This window comes from Passer domesticus, chromosome 21 (genome assembly GCF_036417665.1).
Source record: "Passer domesticus isolate bPasDom1 chromosome 21, bPasDom1.hap1, whole genome shotgun sequence".
Classification (NCBI taxonomy): Eukaryota; Metazoa; Chordata; class Aves; order Passeriformes; family Passeridae; genus Passer; species Passer domesticus.
Window position 1 is genome coordinate 3,498,384 of NC_087494.1, and position 19,731 is coordinate 3,518,114.

General features: G+C 51.6%; 2 protein-coding genes across 2 annotated transcripts in view; both read left to right on the top strand.

Moving 5' to 3' along the window:
• Window positions 1-10,635, top strand: part of INSR (insulin receptor) — a 59,790-nt gene extending 49,155 nt beyond the window's left edge. Inside the window, exons 14-21 of the mRNA XM_064396762.1 lie at window positions 87-186; window positions 443-510; window positions 706-935; window positions 1,172-1,282; window positions 1,576-1,735; window positions 2,536-2,665; window positions 2,888-3,022; window positions 4,080-10,635. Coding sequence (XP_064252832.1) covers window positions 87-186; window positions 443-510; window positions 706-935; window positions 1,172-1,282; window positions 1,576-1,735; window positions 2,536-2,665; window positions 2,888-3,022; window positions 4,080-4,434 — 1,289 coding nt within the window. The 3' untranslated portion in view covers window positions 4,435-10,635. The remainder of the gene's footprint in view (window positions 1-86; window positions 187-442; window positions 511-705; window positions 936-1,171; window positions 1,283-1,575; window positions 1,736-2,535; window positions 2,666-2,887; window positions 3,023-4,079) is intronic.
• A 3,669-nt stretch (window positions 10,636-14,304) lies between these two features.
• Window positions 14,305-19,731, top strand: part of ARHGEF18 (Rho/Rac guanine nucleotide exchange factor 18) — a 48,887-nt gene continuing 43,460 nt past the window's right edge. Inside the window, exons 1-2 of the mRNA XM_064396281.1 lie at window positions 14,305-14,395; window positions 19,454-19,594. Of these exons, the coding sequence (XP_064252351.1) occupies window positions 14,320-14,395; window positions 19,454-19,594 (217 nt within the window). The 5' untranslated portion in view covers window positions 14,305-14,319. The remainder of the gene's footprint in view (window positions 14,396-19,453; window positions 19,595-19,731) is intronic.

Consider the following 19,731-nt stretch of genomic DNA (forward strand, 5'->3'; position numbering starts at 1 on the left):
TTTATTGAGGAAAAAATCAGTATGTTGACTTGTATAATTGTTGGGGTGCTGCATATAATACCTCCAACTCTCTCTTTCTCTCCTAGTGAATGCTCAGCCAAATATTGCTGTTATCATTGTTCCTATTATTTTTGCCATAATAATTGCTGGAATTATTGGAGCTGCTTATGTGCTTGTGAAAAAGAGGTGAGTGCAGTTTTCTCTTGTTCACCTCACCAGAAACACCAAAACTTACATCCAAAAGTTTTGCTGCTTTGTTGGGAGTCAGTTTTTGTTTAGTTTCTAATTTCCATAGTGATTGCAGCATTAATTTAAGTGCAGGAAATAGTTTGTGCCATATGGGGACAGTTTATTTGCTGCATGCTTTGGGGATTGATCAAACTGCCCTCACCTCGAAGGTGTCAGAGGCTGCAGAGTGCTGAGGAATTTTTCTCTCTTCCAGACAAACCGAAGGACCAACAGGACCCCTGTATGCATCCTCCAACCCTGAGTACATCAGTGCCAGTGACGGTGAGGGCAACCAGGGCTTCTTTCTTGTGTTGTCATGCAGCCAGTGCAGCAGGGTGGGCTCGGGGTTGTCTTTGTGGGGTTTTCTGGTCCTTTTGTAGAATTCACCCCCCTGCAGTGCGGCAGCGCTACCCAGGGCTGCTGCCGGAGCGTCTTTCAGGAGATGCTCAGCTCAGGATGTTCCCCTGTGCCCCACAGTTTATGTCCCTGACGAGTGGGAGGTGCCACGGGACAAGATCACCCTCCTGAGGGAGCTGGGCCAGGGCTCCTTCGGGATGGTGTACGAGGGCATCGCCAAGGACATCGTGAAGGGAGAGCCCGAGACGCGCGTGGCCGTGAAGACGGTGAACGAGTCGGCCAGCCTGCGCGAGCGCATCGAGTTCCTCAACGAGGCCTCTGTCATGAAAGGCTTCAGCTGCCATCATGTGGTAAGTGCTGGGCGCCTCAGCACACAGCTCTCCAGTGCCTTCAGAGCCCGAGCCTCAGCTGGCCAAAGCAGCAGAGGCAGCTGATCCATCGGAGCTGGGATCTCTCCCTGCGGGATTCCGCAGAACCCGTTCTGCCCAAATTGTTTCACTGCTGCTCTTTGTAAACCTCTCAGCCTGACGAGGCCTTGTGGGGCTGTTCTGAGCTCTCTTGAGGGAATTTCTCACTCGTTTTCCAGGTTCGCCTCCTCGGAGTGGTCTCCAAGGGACAGCCTACTCTGGTGGTCATGGAGCTGATGGCACATGGGGATCTGAAAAGTTACCTGCGCTCTTTGAGACCTGAAGCTGAGGTAAAGACAGGAGAGAGTGAGTCTCTTGTGGAACAGAATTACTTGATTTGGGGTTTAATACTTCTTTATTTAATGGCTTTAAGCTGAAAAAGGGTAGATCTGATGTGGTTTTGGGAAGACGTTCTTGGCTGTGAGGGCAGGCAGGGCCTGGCACAGGTTGTGCAGAGAAGCTGGAAGTGTCCAAGGCCAGGTTGGAAGTTTGGAGCAGGGTTCCCTGCTCATGGCAGGGACCTGGATGATGTTAAGGTCACACCTAACCCAAACCCTTCTGTGACTGTGATTTTTCCTGGCAGAATAACCCCGGCCGGCCGCCGCCGACGCTGAGGGAGATGATCCAGATGGCGGCGGAGATCGCCGACGGCATGGCCTACCTGAACGCCAAGAAGTTCGTGCACAGGGACCTGGCAGCTCGCAACTGCATGGTGGCAGAGGACTTCACTGTGAAAATCGGGGGTAGGTGCTGCTGGTCCCCTCCAACCCAGGCCATTCTGTGATCAGGAGATTGTTCTGTGCATCGTGTTTGTTGTAAAAGCAAGTTGATAAAACCAACGTGTCAAACACGGGTGATTCTCGCTGTCTGCCTCTGGGAAATTGCAGCACTTCCCTCTGTTTCTTCCCTGTGACAGAACTGTGTGGACTTCAGTAAGAACGATATCTCCTGTAGAGCCAGAGTAGCTTTTCTCACCTTCTCTATTCCCAAACCTCTGTCCTGAAAGTTCGTTACCTTTTCAGCCTAAACTACCTGGGTTTGTTTCACTGGTCTTTGCTTCCATGAGAATTAAGACAAAAAAGGAATTGGGTACAACAAACCCAGTGCTGATAATCCCGTCATTGGGTCAGGTGGCTTTTAAAAGTAATTTAACCCAGTTTTTAACCCAAACTCTTTTAGTAATAAGTAAATACAACATTTAAAAATAACCTGGAACCCCACAGAGTGGTGATTTTTCAGAGCTCTCTGGAATTAAAGCCAGGGCAGTGGGATTTCAGACAAAGGGAGCTCTGTTTTACTTACAGAGGATGAATAAAATAATGTTTAGAATAGAAGCTGTCACCAAAAAATTTAACTCTGGAGTCTCTGTTGTGACTCTGTAGAAAAAAAATGCAGGAAAAGGGAAATGTTTTGAACATTAATCACGAGGTGACAGATGACTGCAGGCTGGACTTTGGCAGTGGGGGGACGGCAACATCCATCTGGAGATGTTGCACAGGATGGATGGAGGGGCATTTAACACATCCCAATTGCTTCCCCTCAGACTTTGGGATGACCAGGGACATCTACGAGACGGATTATTACCGCAAGGGGGGCAAAGGGCTGCTGCCCGTGCGCTGGATGGCCCCGGAGTCGCTGAAGGATGGCGTGTTCACCACCTACTCCGACGTGTGGTAAGTGGTCCTCTGCCATCCCAGATGGATTCCAGCTCCTTGTTTTAGCACACATGGTTTAAACTGACTTGCTCGGAGCACAGACAAAACAAAGCCGTTGTTTTGAAACACTTCCATAAAAATATAGTCGTGTTCTTTAGAAGTTCGTTTTCCAAAATAACTCTGTCACTGGGAGGGCTCCAGGATGTTTTGTTCTCACCAGGAGCTTTCTCTCTCCCTTAGGTCATTTGGTGTTGTCCTTTGGGAAATAAGCAGCTTGGCAGAGCAGCCTTACCAGGGACTCTCCAACGAGCAGGTGCTAAAGTTTGTCATGGATGGAGGATACCTGGATCAGCCGGACAACTGCCCGGAGAGGCTGTAAGTGGGCAGGCAGGGACAACCAGCCCAGCTGCACTCTTTGCCTGAAGTGTGGCCCAAAAAGATGGCCTGACCTGGGGCACCTCTTCACCCCCCTCAGCTGGGGAGGACAAAAGCAGAGTTTAGTGAGGCACCTCCCTCAGAAATTCCACCAAAGTATCCGTAGTGATCCAAGGAAGGGGCTGCCCAGGGAGGTTTGGAGTCCCCATCCCTGGAGGTGTCCAAGGAAGGCCTGGATGTGGCATTCAGTGCTCTGGGCTGGGGACAAGGTGGGGGTGGGTCAAGGGTTGGACTTGATGATCTTGGGAGGTCTTTTCCAACCTCAGTAATCCTGGGATTCTGAGTGAGGAGTCACACTGGAGCAATTGTGAGGGAAAGCAGCTCTGGCTGGAAAAGGGAGCACAGATGGTAACTCTCTGGTTCTGGTAGCCTTTTCCCCCAGCTGCTTCTGGCCAAAACAGCACTTCCAGAGTCATAAAATAAACATGTTTTGTGAGTATCCATATGAAAAAAGCCTGCTGTGCTGGACATTTGTCTGATGGCCAGTTACAAACTCCAGTTTGAGACTCTATTTGTATTTGTGAGTTTTTTCTCCATGGTGTTTGATAACATGTGACCTCTTGCTGCAGCCTTTCTTTTGGGTGGGATGTTTACAGGACCTCTGTCCTCTGCCCAGCCTCCCATTTTCCTTAAAGTTTTGGGAGCTTGTTATCTTTCAGGCTGAGTTAAAATTAAAAGGGAATTAATTAAAAAAGGATGACCTAGGCTGTAAGTGCATGTGCACACACACACACAGAGTCTGTGAACCACAGCCCTGTTTCCTTCAGCAGCCAAGTTAAGAACAATTGAAGGAATCGGAAGGAATTTTTAATCTAGACAGAAATAGAGAAAAAGGAGTGTCAGGATCTAGAGGCAGATGTGGAGGCTGGAAAGAGAACAAACAACCTGGGGTGTCAGTGGTGTAGTGTGGGTGGTGGGGGCTGTGCCACGGGTGCCAGCCTTGCTCTGCACCCGGGATTGTTTCTGCTGCCCCTGACTGTGCTCTGTGCTGCTGCAGGCACAGCCTGATGCAGATGTGCTGGCAGTACAACCCGAAGATGCGCCCCACCTTCATTGAGATCATCGAGATGCTGAAGGAGGACTTGCACCCCAGCTTCCACGAGGTCTCCTTCTTCTACAGCGAGGAGAACAAACCTCTGGAGACAGAGGAGTACGAGATGGACTTCGAGAACATGGAGAGCATTCCCCTCGACCCCTCCTCGTACTCCCAGAGGGACAAAGCGCTGGGGAGGGACAATGGACCCTCCATGGCCCTCAAGGGCAACTACGAGGAGCACATCCCTTACACTCACATGAACGGTGGCAAGAAAAACGGGCGCATTCTCTCCATGCCCAGGTCAAGTCCTTCCTAACACTTCCTGTTTGGCCCAAGGGTTGTGTCTGCTTTTTTCCCCCCTCCACAAATCTCAGGACTCTTGTTATTGCTGCCACAGTGTATGACACACATCTACAAACTCTTCAGATTTTTAATCATCTTACGATTAATTTTTTTTTTTTTTTTTGCCAAGTTGACTGGTTGTCAGTGGACTTATCTGTGAACATAAATGGAAGAGGTTTCCATGGCTGCTGTCCCTTCTGTAACCATGGTTTCACAACAGGAAGCGACCGTGTGAGTTCAACTGAAGGAGAAGCATCCGCGTTTGCCAGCAGAAGACGTGAAGTTCTCTGCTGCCGGAGCTCCAGCCCAGCAACGCGGAACAAGAGATTTCCAGTAGAATTCCAGGCTTTCAGGCAGCCTCTCCACTACAGCTGAAGGATTCAGCACATCAGTCAGATCCTCAGATTGACCAATAGCTGCTGCTTTCATACTTTGTTTTCAAGGGGTGAAACCCCGGGGTGCGTGCGTGGGCGTGTGTGTGCGTGTGTGCAGTATCAACATGTGGGGTGTACCCTATAGCAAAAGAGACACTTCTGGTTTTGTACACAACTTACAGCGCTTTCAGGCACATGGTGGGATTCTCGGGGTGTCCTGCACAGGGCCAGGAGTTGGATTAGGTGATCCTGGTGGGTCCTTTCCAACTCAGCATACTCTATGATTCTCTGTTCTCACAGGAGCTTTCCTCTTCTTGGAAGTGTGTACTTATCTTTTTTCCCCATTTCCCTGGAGGGACTGAATCCTAAACAGATTATTTTTATACTGAGGACTCTTGAGAGCAGGTTTTCTCTCATTAACAAATGAGGAAAACGTGCTGGGAGCTAAATGAGCAGAACTCTGAGATTTGTGGGTACTTTCAAGACCAAACGAAGTAGGAGTCCCCTGACCTGAGACACGGAGTTTTCTGTCCTTACAGCATTGAGTATATATATTGTTTGTTGTAACATATTTAAAGATGTCTTTAGTTTAAATTTTAACTTCATATAAATTATTGACTGTTTATGATCCTTTTGGGGCGGGGAGAGTTTTGGGGGATTGTTTGGTCTTAAAGTGGTCCAAAGATTTCAGAATGAACTAATTTTAGCCTTGCAGGAGCGATGAAGCACATGTTCAGTTCATACTTGACAAGGCTTTGTAATAGTTTCATGATTTATACGACACAGTCAGCTGGCTCCAGTCGAAGCCCCGTGGTGGGTGTTGGGAGCTGAAGGACACAGAACATCCTGGCCTCGAGTCCTGCTCCTCCTCTGCCCCCGTGTCCCTCGCTTTGCCTTTGCCGCAGATGCAGCCGGCGAGAGAGGACGAGCACGAGCTGGAGCTGAGGAAGGGACACTGAAGGGGAGAAGCACAAAGCTCTGGGCTCTGCACGCCGGAGGTGATTGTGGTTTGCTGCCTCTCTGCTGCTCCCAGGCCTCCAGCTTGTGTTCCTCAAGATTCCCACTGCAGAGCTCCCGGGATGTCAGCGCTCGCCGTCGGGACTGTGCTTTGTCGTGCTGCAGTTTGCAAAGACAGAGCTGGTGTTGAAGAAAAATGGTGAAACTCAACCAGGGCTGGTAGCACGGAGCTGGTGGGAGCAGGGAAGGAAGATGATGGATGTCACAGGCCCGTGGCGTGCAGGAGGTGCTTGAACAGCAGGGAGAGATGCTCAGTCCTTCACTTCTCCTCCTGCAGAAGCCCGAGATGTGTTTTGTGCTCTCTGCCAGGACAAAGCGAGGTGCCCTGGCTGGGAGGGCAGAACCCTGGGCTGGGCTGTGCCTCCAGCCCGGGCAGTGCTGCTGCTGTGAGCGAGGCACAGGGGCTGCAGTCTGTAGGGAGGAGCTCTCTGAGCCCACACCCGGGGATGCAGCTGGTGCTGGGAACCTCTGCCCCCAGCTGCTTCTGGCCAACACAGCACTTCAGGTCATGAAAGGAGGGACAACAGACTCTGGGCAGCACCAGGAGCTGTTGGGCCCTTTGCTGCTGGAGGCTGATGGGTTTGGCCCAGGTGGAGGGTACAGGTTGCTCCACAAATTTGGGTGGAAAACACAGTCCAGACATGGGTGAGAACCTTTGGATTTCAAAAGGCCTCGTTTACATTTCTTCTGCTTTACAAAGTTGTAACTGTTTAGCAGCTCTATACTACACTGCAGGAAAGAAGACATTCTCACACTTTTCTAAGGAAGAGAAGTTTTTCTTATTAGAATTTTTTATTTATTTTAATATATAAAACACTGTAAAAAAAAAGCAACAAACAATTAGTTTTCTTAAACACACGGAACATGTAAATTTGTATCCACAAAATCTTGGCAGGTGGATGTGGTGGGATTATTTTTGTCCTGTTCTGGTGCAGTCTACCTCAGTGTTTCTTAAGGATATTTTTTAATACTACACACCTCTAAACCTGTTTAAATATTCTGGTCTGGACCTATTGTGGATCAGGGAAAATCAGTATCAGCTGATTCCAATACCAGGGACCATTCATGAAGGGAATGGGAAGGAGAATGGCCCATCACTGTTGATCCCTAATCTGAACAGTTGTGGCCAATGAACCCATTTACAAATTTGGATCTGATCTCATCCCTTAGTTCTGCTGTGATTAAAAAAAAAAATATAGAACAAAAGATCCATTTAAATGTTTGGACTTTAGTGAACTCATGACTTAAAAGGAGCAGGCTGCTTCCTCCTGGATCAGCATGTGCCAGCGTGGAGCAGGGACTGGGACCAGCCCTTGCTGTTGGGGCTGCATTGGGGTGGTTTGGTCACTGCTCTTCTCACTGTGCACAGGTGACCCAAGGTCCTGCCAGTGACCTCCTGAAACCTTTCCAGCACACCCTTGCTTTGATACCATTTCCAAGGGCAGTGATCATAGCTGTGGGAATAGAAGAACTTTTACCTGAAGGAACATTGGAACCTTGTATTGGGTCTGGCTTTTCCCCGTGGTTGATACTGGTTGGCCCTGTGAGTACACATGGTTTGAACACTCGGATGGCTGAGCCAGGGAGTGTGTGCTGCTCCATGGACAGGCAGTCCCCTCCCATGGCTCAGTGTCACCTTCACCCTGCACCAAACAGAGCAGTTGTTTGTACCCAGCACTGTGTGAAGGTTGCTCATCCTTCCTACCCTGTGCCCAGGGGGAGGGAAGGCGTGTGGTACCAGTGGGGAGGGTATTGTGTTTCTCCTCTGTACAACAAATAACACTAGTGGTTGCTGCTCGTGGCTGTTACAGATCACATTCAGCTGTAGAATTAGGAAGAATAAATGAACATCACCCGCAAAGCCCAGCTCTCACTGCTAGAAAATCCTTCCTTGGCTCACAGCCGACACTTGGTCTCTGCTGCTGGAAGATCCTCGCCCCAGGGATGCCCAGATGCCTCACTCGGATCTCGCTGATTCCTGCTCAGAGAATTCCTGCAAGTGAATGAGGAGACTCAAGTGCTATTGGAACCTCTGGGGTGCTGCCAGGGACCCCAGCCCGGGCAGGGCTGCTGTGCTCACCCTGCCTTGGGGAGCTGCTGCTCTTTGCTCTGGCCACATCCTTACGGGGCAGAACGGCCCAGCTGCAGTGGAAGCACCACACTTGCTGCTCCTGCTGCTGCTGCTTAGGAGGAACCAAACACTGGTGCAGGAGAGCAGGTCAGATGGCTGGAGGAGGGCAGCCAGCAGTGGGAAGCTCTTTCTTTCCTTGCATTAATATTTGCTGGAGGGTTGGCTCCTGCCCTTTTTGGGCAGAGAATGCCCTGCTCGCAGCACGGGGCAGCAGGACAGACCCCTCAGCCCATCCAGGAGCAGCTGGAGCCTCCTGGGCACAGTCTGGCACCACCACGTAGCCAGAAATTCACTCTGGTGAATCAGGAGGAGCAAGAAGTTGAGCTCTGCTGAGCTTTCACTGAGAAAATGTCTGAAGTGCGAGGCTGGAGAGGTTTCTCAGAAAGGTTTCCACATTAAACTCAATTGCCACTTCCTGAACGGCTCTTGCCAATCTGGAACTTCTCTGGCAGGCCAGCACAGCACTGCAAAGCTTGGCTGCTGGGTTAGGAACGTGTCTGTCTTGGCTGCTTGTAAATACTCTATTGTGTTGTAAAATAGAAGAGCTCAGACATAAACTCTGTGCCAGCACTGGGTTGGGAAAGGTGATGGGAACTAGACCACGCTGCAGCAATGATGGTAAAGCAGCTGGGTGGGTATGAAGAGGCTGCTTTTAGGTTGCTAAAGGGTACTCTTAACTTATGGGTAGTTTATCTCTTTCCTCCTAAATTTGTATTATAGCGATGGGACACTTTGCTTAATTTTAGTCTGTTGGTTATAGTGTTGGTATCTCTTTGGAAAAAAAAATCTCAAAAGTCGCTTCTTGTGTTACTGAGCTGACTGTGCTGAAGGCAAATAGGAAATGACAGGAGTGAGAAGGGTGCTGAGCCTCTGCTTTAGAGGAGGGAGGGAGGGAGGCAGTCGAGTTCCCTCTCAAAGCCACTGTGACACGAAGACGGACCCTGAGGTGTCTCGGGCCCTTCCTGCTACCAAGACTGGAACCTTGTTTTACAAGCCAGAACGTGAAATATCTTTGTGCCATAAAACCTTACTGTCAAGGCTGTGCCAGGTGCTCCCGTGATCCGTGTGGGATGGGCTCAGAGCCTGGAGGGAGCTCAGAACTGCAGATGAACCCTGTGATCCTCTCGGAGCCGGGGGCTCGCAGGAGCCCCGGCCCTGCCCAAGGAGCCGCCACCCTTCGAGTGTCCTGTGGTCCAGGGAAAGGAACTGCTGAACGGGTTGGAATCAAGAAATAGTTACTTTGTGAAATTCAGCGTAAGATTAGTTTGGTATTTGTATGAACTTAATGGAATTTGGCCTTTTTATTACCTTCTGCTTGGCTCTGTGTTCCTTCTGCTTGGATTCTGTCCGTGAGTGTCAGTGTAAAGCCTTGACGTGTTCAGCCTTGTTAGGAGCATCACAAGAGTGAAGCCAGTCATCCAACTGACTTTTGGAGGAACCTGACTGTTGAAAAGCAACTCTAAAGTTAACCGTTTTTAGCAAATCTGCTGTCATTAAATGTGTATTTCTTTTTAAAATGAATTTGCTTGTCCTTCTCGGAAGGAAGCACTTATTCTTGCAGTTTGGGCAAATTCACTGCAGCACAATGCAAGCTGTAAGGGGACAGGTAGAGAAATTACTTTTTAAATATTGTATAATAAAGTTAGTATTAACTCCTATGGTGTTGTTACTTTTTTGCCAAGAGATTTGCAATCAGCCAGAAATTCTGTTCCTGGTAGTGGTTTTGCTCCCACTCCAGTGCTGCAACTGGTGGTGTTAAATAGTCTCCTTTTCCAGAAGGATCCCTTGGGAACAGGGTCTGGTGGCTGGGAGGACCTGGAATAGTCCTGGCAGCTAAAGAGGAGCCATCAGTGGAGGTTAAATGTGGGCTCTTGCTTAGCTGAGCCCCAGCCCCTGCTCAGTCCCAGCAGCACCAGTAAATCTTGAGCTGAGGGCTCTTGACCTGAGAGCTCTGAGCTGGACTCCACACCAAAGCTCTGTAAATCCAGACTCTCCCAGCAGCATTCCAACGCTTCCACCATCCCCACTTCCAAGTCTTTTCCCGTAAACGAGTCCCATGAAAACTGATGGAGAATTTTAGAAAGGCCACTTCTAAATCTACAGAGGTAGAGTGTTACTTGAGCAAGAAAAGCATTACCTTTTGCTTTAGTTAGGGGAATTATTTTATTCTTGGAGTATCAAAACTGGTTTGTATTTGAGGACTCTCATGGATGGGGGAACTGGACATCAGCTTCATCCAACACAGCCCAAAGCAAATGCTCTCTGCTTCACTTAAATAAACTACAGATAGTTTCAGTTACATGTTAGGTGATGTTCTGTGAAGTCTTGGGTTTTTTATTTTTTTCCCCAGTTCATTCTTGCTGCTCCCACCTTTCCCTCTGTGCATCTAAGGTTCCAGAATACAAATAGTACTGCAGATACCTCTTGCTTGAAATAAAGGATCAAATGTGCCATGATTTTTTTTAAAAAGGAAGAAAAAAGAGAAAAACCTTCCCCCTTGATTTATTTTTTCAATGTTTTCATATCTAAGAGCCAAGCAGTGACATGTACAGAAAATCTTTGAATAGTAAAAAAATCCTTGCTGTGTGTCGGAATATTGAACAATTAACTGTTTATATTAAAATTCTGAATAAATTATCCAAGAATAACTGTTCATTTTGTGTCTGCTGTCTGTGCAGCACTGAAGGCTGCTTTGCCGTGGAGAAAGCAGTAAATTCGCACCTTGGAATAAGTTGCAAAATAAATGGTGTTAAGGAAAAAACCAAAACCCACAGCTCAACCGACTGTAGGCTTGTAGTGTGAAGCCAGTGGAACTCCTCTGCCTGATGGCTCAGGTGATTCCTGTCCTCACCTCGGGGCTCTGGGTGATGCCACTGATGCCATCGGGCGATCTTTGGTGCCAGGATTCCTTCTGGAGCATGGAGAGCTGTGGCTCTGCGATGTAATTTGTTATTTTCTGGGCATGGAGGAGGTGTTCTCTCCTGGGAGGGGACAGACTCCTCACTGCCGGTTTTAAAAACATCAAAGGCAGAGGATCAGCCCCACCCGTGTCCTGTGGTGGAGCTGCTGTAACCGGGTGTGCACCAGCAGCCTCCTGTCCTGCCCAGGCCCCTCTGGAGGTGTTTCTAACTTCAGCCTGGTTTTGTTCCACCAGAGCCAGGATTTCCCTCCTGATGGGCTGCACCAGCGAGGTGAGGGCTGCCCCTCCTGTCAGGGAGTTGGGCAGAGCCTGAAGATCCCCCCGAGCCTCTTTTTCTGAGCCCCTTTCCCAGCTCCCTCACAGGAGTGACTCTCCAGCCCCTTCCCCAGCTCCATTCCCTTCTCTGGACACCCTCCAGCCCTTCTGTGTCTCCAGTGAGAGGCCCAGAACTGGACACAGCACTCAAGGCCCCACCAGTGCCATTTCTTCCCTAAGCCTATCCAGAATTCTCTCACTGTGAGAATGATCATAAACAAACTGGTATTTTAAGATGTTTCGGAGTTGTTTCTTCTGGCACAGGCTTGTTCTCTGGGGATCCTAAAATGCAAAAATAAACAAAGCCACAAGACTTGAACTTGCTGTCCCAGGAGATTTGCTTCCCACTGGGCTCTCTGGGATGCTGTGGGGAGGCTGCTGAGGCTCGGACGGTGTTCGTGCCATTATCCCTTGTCACTCTTCCAGGCTGCCTGCACAGCTCAGCTTCAGCACCCCCCAAGCTGTGTCAGACACGTGGCAGGAGGGAAAGAGCTCGTCCTTGTTTGAGCCAAGGACAACTCACCATCCCATCAGCCAGAGCAGCTGCCTGGTGGTGTTTAGGAGCTGCCCTGATCTCTGATGCTCATCGAGCTTTTGTGGACTTCAGAGAAATTAAACCTTAATTCCTCTTTGCTCTTGTGGTTTCCTGGAGCACAGGGTAATTGCTATTCTAAATGCTGCCAAAGCTGCGGTCTCTGAGTAATTGGAGTGTGAGTGGTTCTTGTTCTGATTAGGGTTTGGCTGGGGCTGATGAGTGCTCGGGGCTCTGGGATGAGGAGCGTGTGTGCCTCAGCCCACGGGGCTTGTAGGGAAGGAGGGGATGGCTGTGCCAACAAACCCGAGCCTGGACATGCCAGGGCTCTGTCTGCTGGCCAAGAGCAGGGCAGGGGCACTGCCTTGGAGCTGAAGCCTTTGTCTCCCTCCTGTACAGGTGAATATGGTCAGTACAGGCATTTCTGTGCTGTGCTATCACTTCACTCTGTGTAAGAGAGACCTGCTGGGCTTTGTGGTCCCTGTTGCTCCACAAGGTCAAACCATTAGAGAAAAGACCAGGGACTGCTTAAGAGGAGCCATATGTAAGAGGCTAATGAGCCATGGTGCAAGGAGCCCACGGCCTGGGCTGGGCTGGGCTGGGCTGGGTGTGCGGGGTTCTCAGGGCACACACAGCGGTTTTTCCCCGAAGGGAACAGGAAGCTATTGCCTCAGTAGCTGCTCCCTGCAGCCATCGTGACTTCAGGGCTGCCCGGGCCCCTGCACCGGCTGCCGCAGGGTCCACAGCCCTCCTGGTGGCTTTGCTGGACCCTTGCAGAGCCCAGAGCCCAGCGAGGGTGGGAGCGAGCGGCACTGGGGCGCGGCGGTGGGAGCTGCAGCATGGCAGAGGTGGGTTTGTTTGTGCTCTCGGAAAGGGGAAGCGGTGAGAGGGCTGAGCCAGCGGCCCCCGCGAGCAAACCGCCCTCATGGCCGCTGCTTCCCCCGTGAGGCTCCGCTTCTCGCTCTGCTCCAGCAGCTGGAGAAGAAGCCACAGCTGTCAGATGTGAGGATTGTGCACGAGGAACCTGCCACAGAGATGCCTCCAGCCCTCAGGGTAAGTGGCTCTCTGCACAAGCTCCGTTCCACAACAGCGGGGGTGTCACTCACCTTCCTCAAGGCCTTGTGAGGAAGCAGCTTGTCTTGAAGCCAAAAGTCCCAGTGCTGGGTTGGTGCAGGCTCCCTCCTGCACGAGCTTCAGTGCAAACATGGGCTGGGGAGGCTCAGCCTACACAGGGTTTTGCTCTGCTGTGAGTGAAGAGGAGATGAGGCCAGGATTTAACCCCCAGGTGCCATCATGGTGGGCTCTGGGGCAGTGCTGGGCTGGCTGAGCACCCTTTGGGTGCTGCTCTTGGCTCTTGCTGCTGCTGTGCCACAGCTGAATGTTTGCAAAGACACCCTGGCACTGCCCACAGCTGGGTTTGAGCTGTGCACAAGAGGGGTCCATGCCCAGGATCCCCAAATTCCACTCTGGACTGCCCACTCCAGGGCTGGCCCCCAGTATTATCAGGGGGGTGGCAGCAGAGGGGATGGAGACAGGGCTGTTCTGGGCAGGTGACACTTTGGGGTTTGTGGCCAGGCAAGAAAAATGCTTTTTGACGCCTGCTTTTGGGCATCACCAGCCCAACCTGGGCTGCAAGCTGTGGAGGTACCTGTGGTCATTCCCAAACTGGCTGGGCTCTGCTCAGTGATGCCACAGGCATCAGCTGAACAGCAGGGAGGAGTTTTGGCCTGGCCCCAGAGCCCAGCAGCGGCACTGGGGTAAAACCTGGCTTCTTCAGCCTAATTGAGGGCTTGGGAGTGAAGTTTGGAGCCTGGGATGTGGGACTGGTGCCAACTGGGAGCAGTGGGCTTGGAGGGTAGGGAGTTGGGTCTCTTGGGGCAGTCTGAGATTGCTCCCACCTTCCTCACTGTGTGGGAGAGCTGAGGAGGGCTTGGAGAAATGCCCTTGCCAGAGGACTGGGACTTGCTGTGAGATGCAGGATGATGCTGATGTTGCAGATGGACAGGGTCTCTTGCAGTCCCTTGTAGAGGGTCTGCCACAGCACCTGAAAATGAGAAAAAGTATAAATAATGAGCCTTCATAAATGTCTTGTAAAGACACCAAGCCTTGTCAGTATCAACTCTGACCTGTCACTGAAAGTGAAGGTGACTCTCAGCCAGGTGAGAAGTGCCTGAAAGTGCTCACAAAGTGTCTGTCACGCTCACAGTCATGAACGGAGCAGGGAGGTTTTGGCAGAGGGGCTGTGGTGTGTTAACAGCTTGTTTTCTGTTTCTGTCTGCAAGCCTGGAGCAGCACTCAGGGGCTGTGTGTGCTCCAAGGCCACTAATCCCCAGGCCCAGCTGTAGGAAGTCACTGACCTGCCACACAGGTGGGAATGCCAGGGACCAGGAATGTCTCTCTGGCTACAGCCTCCATCAGCTGATACTTCTGACAAAACACTTGGCTTCTCCACTCCCCCCTTGGCAGCCCCTGGGCTGCAGCCTGCAGCGCTGCCTGAGAGCGCGCTGAGCTCTGCCGTGCTCCCTGCCGGCGTCTCCTGCTCGGGGCTCTACCTTGCACGGGGCTCCCAAATGTCAGACTCGCTGCTCAACCACTCCTGGCCATCGTTTTCCAAGCGCTGGAAGAAGAGATGGTCCTTTAAGCGAGGTAATGGCCTGTGGGGACAGGGGGCTGAGCGTGTGGTGGGAGCTGGGCTGTGGCAGGGACAGCTTGTCCTGGACTGAGCAGGTACCAAAGAACCCCAGGGGCCCGGGCAGAGCTTGTTTTGAGGTGCCCCCTGCTCCTCCCTGCACGGGACACTGCCTTTTCCTTGCATTGAATCTTCTTTTCAAGGCACATAGTTGCCTCCAGGAGCTGGGTAATGGGTTAAATATCAGCCTTTTGGTTTTGTAATAAGTTTGTTTCGTGGCTGGCAGTGAGCTGGATGTCCCGGTGCTTGCAGACAGCTGTCTCTGCATGCTGCCTGGCCGGAGTTTGGTGTCTGAGCAGATGTGGGGGAAAAGATTTCTTCAGTCTTTCAGTGAGGGCTGAGGAGCAGAACCCCCATGTCCGGAGCCCTGGCGGTTTGGGTGGCCCTGGCTGGGCTTACTGTGTCCAGCAGCAGGGGTGGGAAATGGCAGCAACTGGTGTCAACTGGCCTCATTTCTGCATGTGGTGCTGTGACTTGGAAAGAGGGAGGTGAGAGCCCCAGGAAGCAGGACATTTGCAGTCCTGGAGGAGCCAGACACTTGTGTCCTTATGAGCAAACACTGCCTTCACGCTGATGCTTTTGGGTACCTTTACCTGCAGCATCAGAGCTCCTGCTCCTCTTTCTGTTCATTATTCCCCACCCACTCCCAGTTCTCTTGTGGTGTGGATGTGTAGGAGACCAAGATCCAAACTGAACAGCTGGGGGAATGTTAATTCAGAGCAGGACACAGGGGGCTCTGCAGGCTCTGATGTGTGGTGAGCCCCAAGCCCCCGCTGGGCACCCCACTCCAGCCATGCCTGCTGGGGGGGTTATGGGCTGGCTGGCAACACTCAGCTGGGCTGATTTCACTAACAAATGAAGCAGCCTCACAGTGCTCCCAAGCACTGACTGCTTTGCAGAGGGCCTGGGTACAGCCAGCTCCCTTCAGCAGGTGCTTGCAGAGCACTTTGTCCTGTTGGGGCTTGTGCTTGGGCACAAAATGCTCGGGTCTCACTCAGCCCCTCTCCCACACTGATATTCTGTAGTGTGGCACTTGCTGGTCCATGTGGGCCTCAGTACCCCCTGGAGCTGCTGCAAGAACGTGCACAGTGACCTGGAGGGAATCAGAGAGGCTACAAACCCCCTCAGCCCTGCTGAGACCCTTCAGCTGAGAGACAGCAGGGAACAGTCCCAGCTCCCTGCTCCTCTGCCCTCCATGCCCAAGAGCCTGGCCCCAGCAGTGTGGTGATAAGGCAGTGGCTCTGTACAGTGTGTTACAGTGTGGGACAGCTTATCTTCCCCTGCTCCTGCCCAGAGCCAATCCCCACTGCTGCCAGGGCTGGCCAGGAGGGGCCCACACCAGGCAAGGGACTGCACTTCAGCCCATCTTGGCACAGGGAGTTCAGCTCTTGCTTTCCAGAGGTTTCTCCCTTTAGCTCTGCACACCCTGCAATAAGATACGTGAAGGGAAGCTGGTGCAGGGCCAGGAGGGCAGAGGTGGGTCAGGGAAGATGGAATAATTTTTATTTCATGTCTGTGATGCTCTCCATGGTTTCCCAACAATCTCTATCCCTGACTGCTGGGAAATGCCCAGACGTTCTTGTCTTTCCTTCCTCCCAAGACTGTTTCATGGAGCAGAACTGCCCAGTGCCTTTGTCCTGCCGTGTTTGGTGTGGTCTTTCCCCAGTGGGAATGCGGACAGTGTTTGATGTTGGAGGATGTGACTGGTGTGGCCAGAGCTCACATCCATGTTTTCCTCCAACGTGTCTCTTCCCAGCGCCAGCCTGGCTCCAGGGTCACTTGGGGACATGCAGCATCCTGCACCAAGCCAAGGCACAGGCAGGTGAGGATGGGACACTGCTGCTGGCTGGCCTTGTTCCAGGGCTGGCTGCCCTGGTGCTGTCACCTGCTGTGACACTTGTGGGTGCAGCTCCAGTGACCAGCCGGTCCGAGGGAAATCAGCACAGCCAGCTACAGGAGGGAGGGTTTGACCAGAGGTCTGAATTGGAATTATGAAAATCTCTGTTGGGATCCCACTGGCCTTGGGCACGCTTAGAACAGCATGAAGCCTTCTTCCTTGAGCCAGAGCAGCTCAGCCAGCTGATCCTGCTGTCCCCACAGCATCAAACCCCCTGAGACCATCCCAGACTGTCACATGCCGTGGATGCCTGTCACGGCTTCCTTCCTCCCCACACAGCAGCCCAGAGTCATCATGTTTCACCCGTGGGAAGCTCTGGCAAAGTGCAGGAACCATCCCAGCCCAGCAAGTGAAGCTTCCTCTCCAGCTCTGCCCTGGGAATTCCTCTGAGGAGGCTGCTCCCTGCAGCAATAACCTTTTATGGTTTCCAGCCAGAGACGAATTAAGCAACTGCAATACCTAATCTGCTTAATGTTCTCCTAAAGCAAACAGCATTTGTTCTTGAAAGTGTCATTTTGTTATCCCATCTCCAGCTTCAGCTGAGGAAAGGTGACTGCTGCTGTCTGCCAAAGCCTGGGGGGCCAAGATTCCCTGTCCCCTTGCCACCATGCTGGAGCCTGGATCCTTCCAGACAGGCTCGAGGGCAGAATACGGGAGACTCAAGGCGCTGCAGAGTTTGCCACACTTGCTGACACATTGGTGACCACCTTGATCATTGATATGGGGATGTTCACAGCCCCCCAGACCTGCCTCCTTCCCGTGTACGCTCCATGCTCAAACTTCCTCGCCCACCATCCCACAACGCGACGCCTGAAGGCATTTTCCCCCATGAGCTCCTCCATCACCCCCTTGCCCAAGCGCCTGCTCCATGCAGGGTGCCAGCCCAGCCTCTGAAGAGGGAGCCCGGCAGCGCCGTGGCTGGTGCTCACACATTGCCTAAAATGGTGTCCCCACGGCAGCCGCCCGCGCGCCGCTGCCCCGACCCCGCGCTCGCGGCGCCTCTGATTTATCGCGTGTTGAACCGAGTGTCTGAAGCCTCCGAGGAGGATTTAAGTCCTTTGGTGGGTCTGGACCGGGTCTGTTGACTGCAGCCTATGCCTTGGCCAAATCCTGAGCCCTGCATGGCACAGGCAGAGCTCAGGGAATATTTTCCAGGCCTCCGAGGAGCTGACTCTGTTCCAGGGATCCACTTTAGGGCTGCATGGAGCTTGGGGCAGGCCCAGAGTAGCCTTGGCGGGATGGCTGGACACTGCTTGGGAGGAAAAAACTCCTTGTTTTAGTTAAACCTTCAGTCCAGGGCTCTGGCCTCTGTCAGGCCACAGCCCCTGTCAGCTCCTGCTGCCTCCCAGGGCTTTGCTGCTCTCCCTGTGGGTAGTTCACTGCTGAAGGGATGGCGAGAGCGGGGAATCTCCTTTTTCTTCCTTCTTTGGATTTGTATGAGGGGAAGCACCATCTGTCCTGACCTCCCTGGGATGCTCCCCACCTCCTGGTTGCTCCCCATGGATCCATTCCACCTTAGCCATCATCCCAGCCTGTTTGGGGGGCTTCAGTGGTTTTCATTGCCCGCCAAGAGCTTTGGCCGCTGTTTGCTACAAGTTCATGCCAAAATCTGTGCTGGTTCAAGGGTGTATTCACTTCAAAATGCTGATTTTAGATTGCAAGCTGTATCCAGGTGCACTGAGGAAAGCAGAAGGTGATCTTTAATAGCTCACTAAATCTCTGTCAGTTGCAGATGCAGCTCAGGGACATCCTGGGCAAGAATTGGTCTATTCATTAAAAATATCATGTGAAGTAAATTTTACAGCCTTGCTAGAAAGCCTGTTTCAAATTTTCCCTGGTCTTGTAGCTAGAAACCCCTTAATTAAAAGAGTGCCTTCAGAAGTGTTTTCTTTCTATATTATTTATAGTCCTTCTCTTGAAACCATCACACACGTTTGAACACACCAAATGCTCCTTAAAACAGAAAATCTGGCATCTGCAGTGTGCAGCAGGATCCAAGGAACAAACCTCCAAGTTCTCCCTCACGTTTGCTGCCTTTTTTTAGTTGGCACCATGCAATTCCTGGCTGAATTGTGTAGCTTTATAATCCACAGCAGGATGCAAGCTTTCCAAGAGTGCGTTTTTTAACAATGTCTTCCTTACATTGATGTTTTTATGCTTGATTTTCCTGGAGTGTGATGGGTTTCTAGCAGTTTCCTGCTGGTTTTTCCCATTGGATAGACATGGCTGCTTACAGTCTCTTGGTATTGCTCTCTGCATCTTCAGAGATCCACCACAGTGCTTCAGCCAACAGCCTGGCTTTTTTCCCTTTGCCTCAGCCCTTTGCCTCAGCTGTGTGTGTCTCGAAGGAATAAAAAGCCTCCATGAGTAATGCAATGGTTCAGGGATTGTGGCTAAGGTTTACAGTGTGTCTCGCTCCACAGGAATGTGCTTCAGTCAGCTGGACCATCTATTCTACCACAAACACATCCAGACCTTGGTTTGTTTCTCAGTGAGTTATCTGATGGAATACGGACACTCAGGTTCACACTCCTGCCTGGGGAAAATCCAGAGGAGTGATCTGGAACCAGGACAATTATGTGCTTCTGGTATTGCTCTGCATATTCAGGGTTGTCTGGAGCCACCAATTTGCCTCCCAGTATCCTTTATTACCCACCCACCACCTAGAAAAAAAAGACACCCAGGTGTCCTTTATTCTTTATGGATGAAAATAAAACCACCCTCAGTATTTTTATTCCTAGATTTCTGATTCAAAGGTCCATAATGTCAATAACAGACAAAATGTGCTTAATTCTTTTACTGTGCAAAAAGCTTCTGCAGCATAGGACACCCTACGAGGGTCTGGCTGGGACAGTGCAAGCCTGGTCTGTCCCCTTGCACATGCTGGAGGGATGAGGTTTCTGTAGAGGGATGAGGTTTCTGCTGGCAGGAAATCCCTACACCAGGTTCCTACAGGATCAAGGCTGCTGTGGAGATTGCCTGGCACTGCCTGTCTGGGAAGGAGCAGAGGACACGTGGAGCATTTCAGTGCTGCCTGATGTCACCTGTGGGTGTGCAGCAGGTTTTCCATCCCTCCCAGATGTCTGGTTAACCTGCTGAGACCTTCTCTGTCTTGCAGGGTCCGACTGCAAGCCGTGCTTACGTGAATTCACTGACCACCACAGCCCTGCCTTGGAGTATCCCACCCCCAAAAGCTTCCTCCCATCCCTGATTGCTGAGGATGATTCCTTCTGCACCAGCATGGCTGAAGAGAAGGCAAGTGTCCTCTTTCCTGCTGCTACCACCATGCAAGGCAGAGGCCAGGGGCAGCAAAGAGGGTGGTCAGCACCACATCCAGAGGGGTTTGTGGTGGAGTAGGAATGGGGGAAAGTGGTACTGATCCAGATTGTCAAGGAA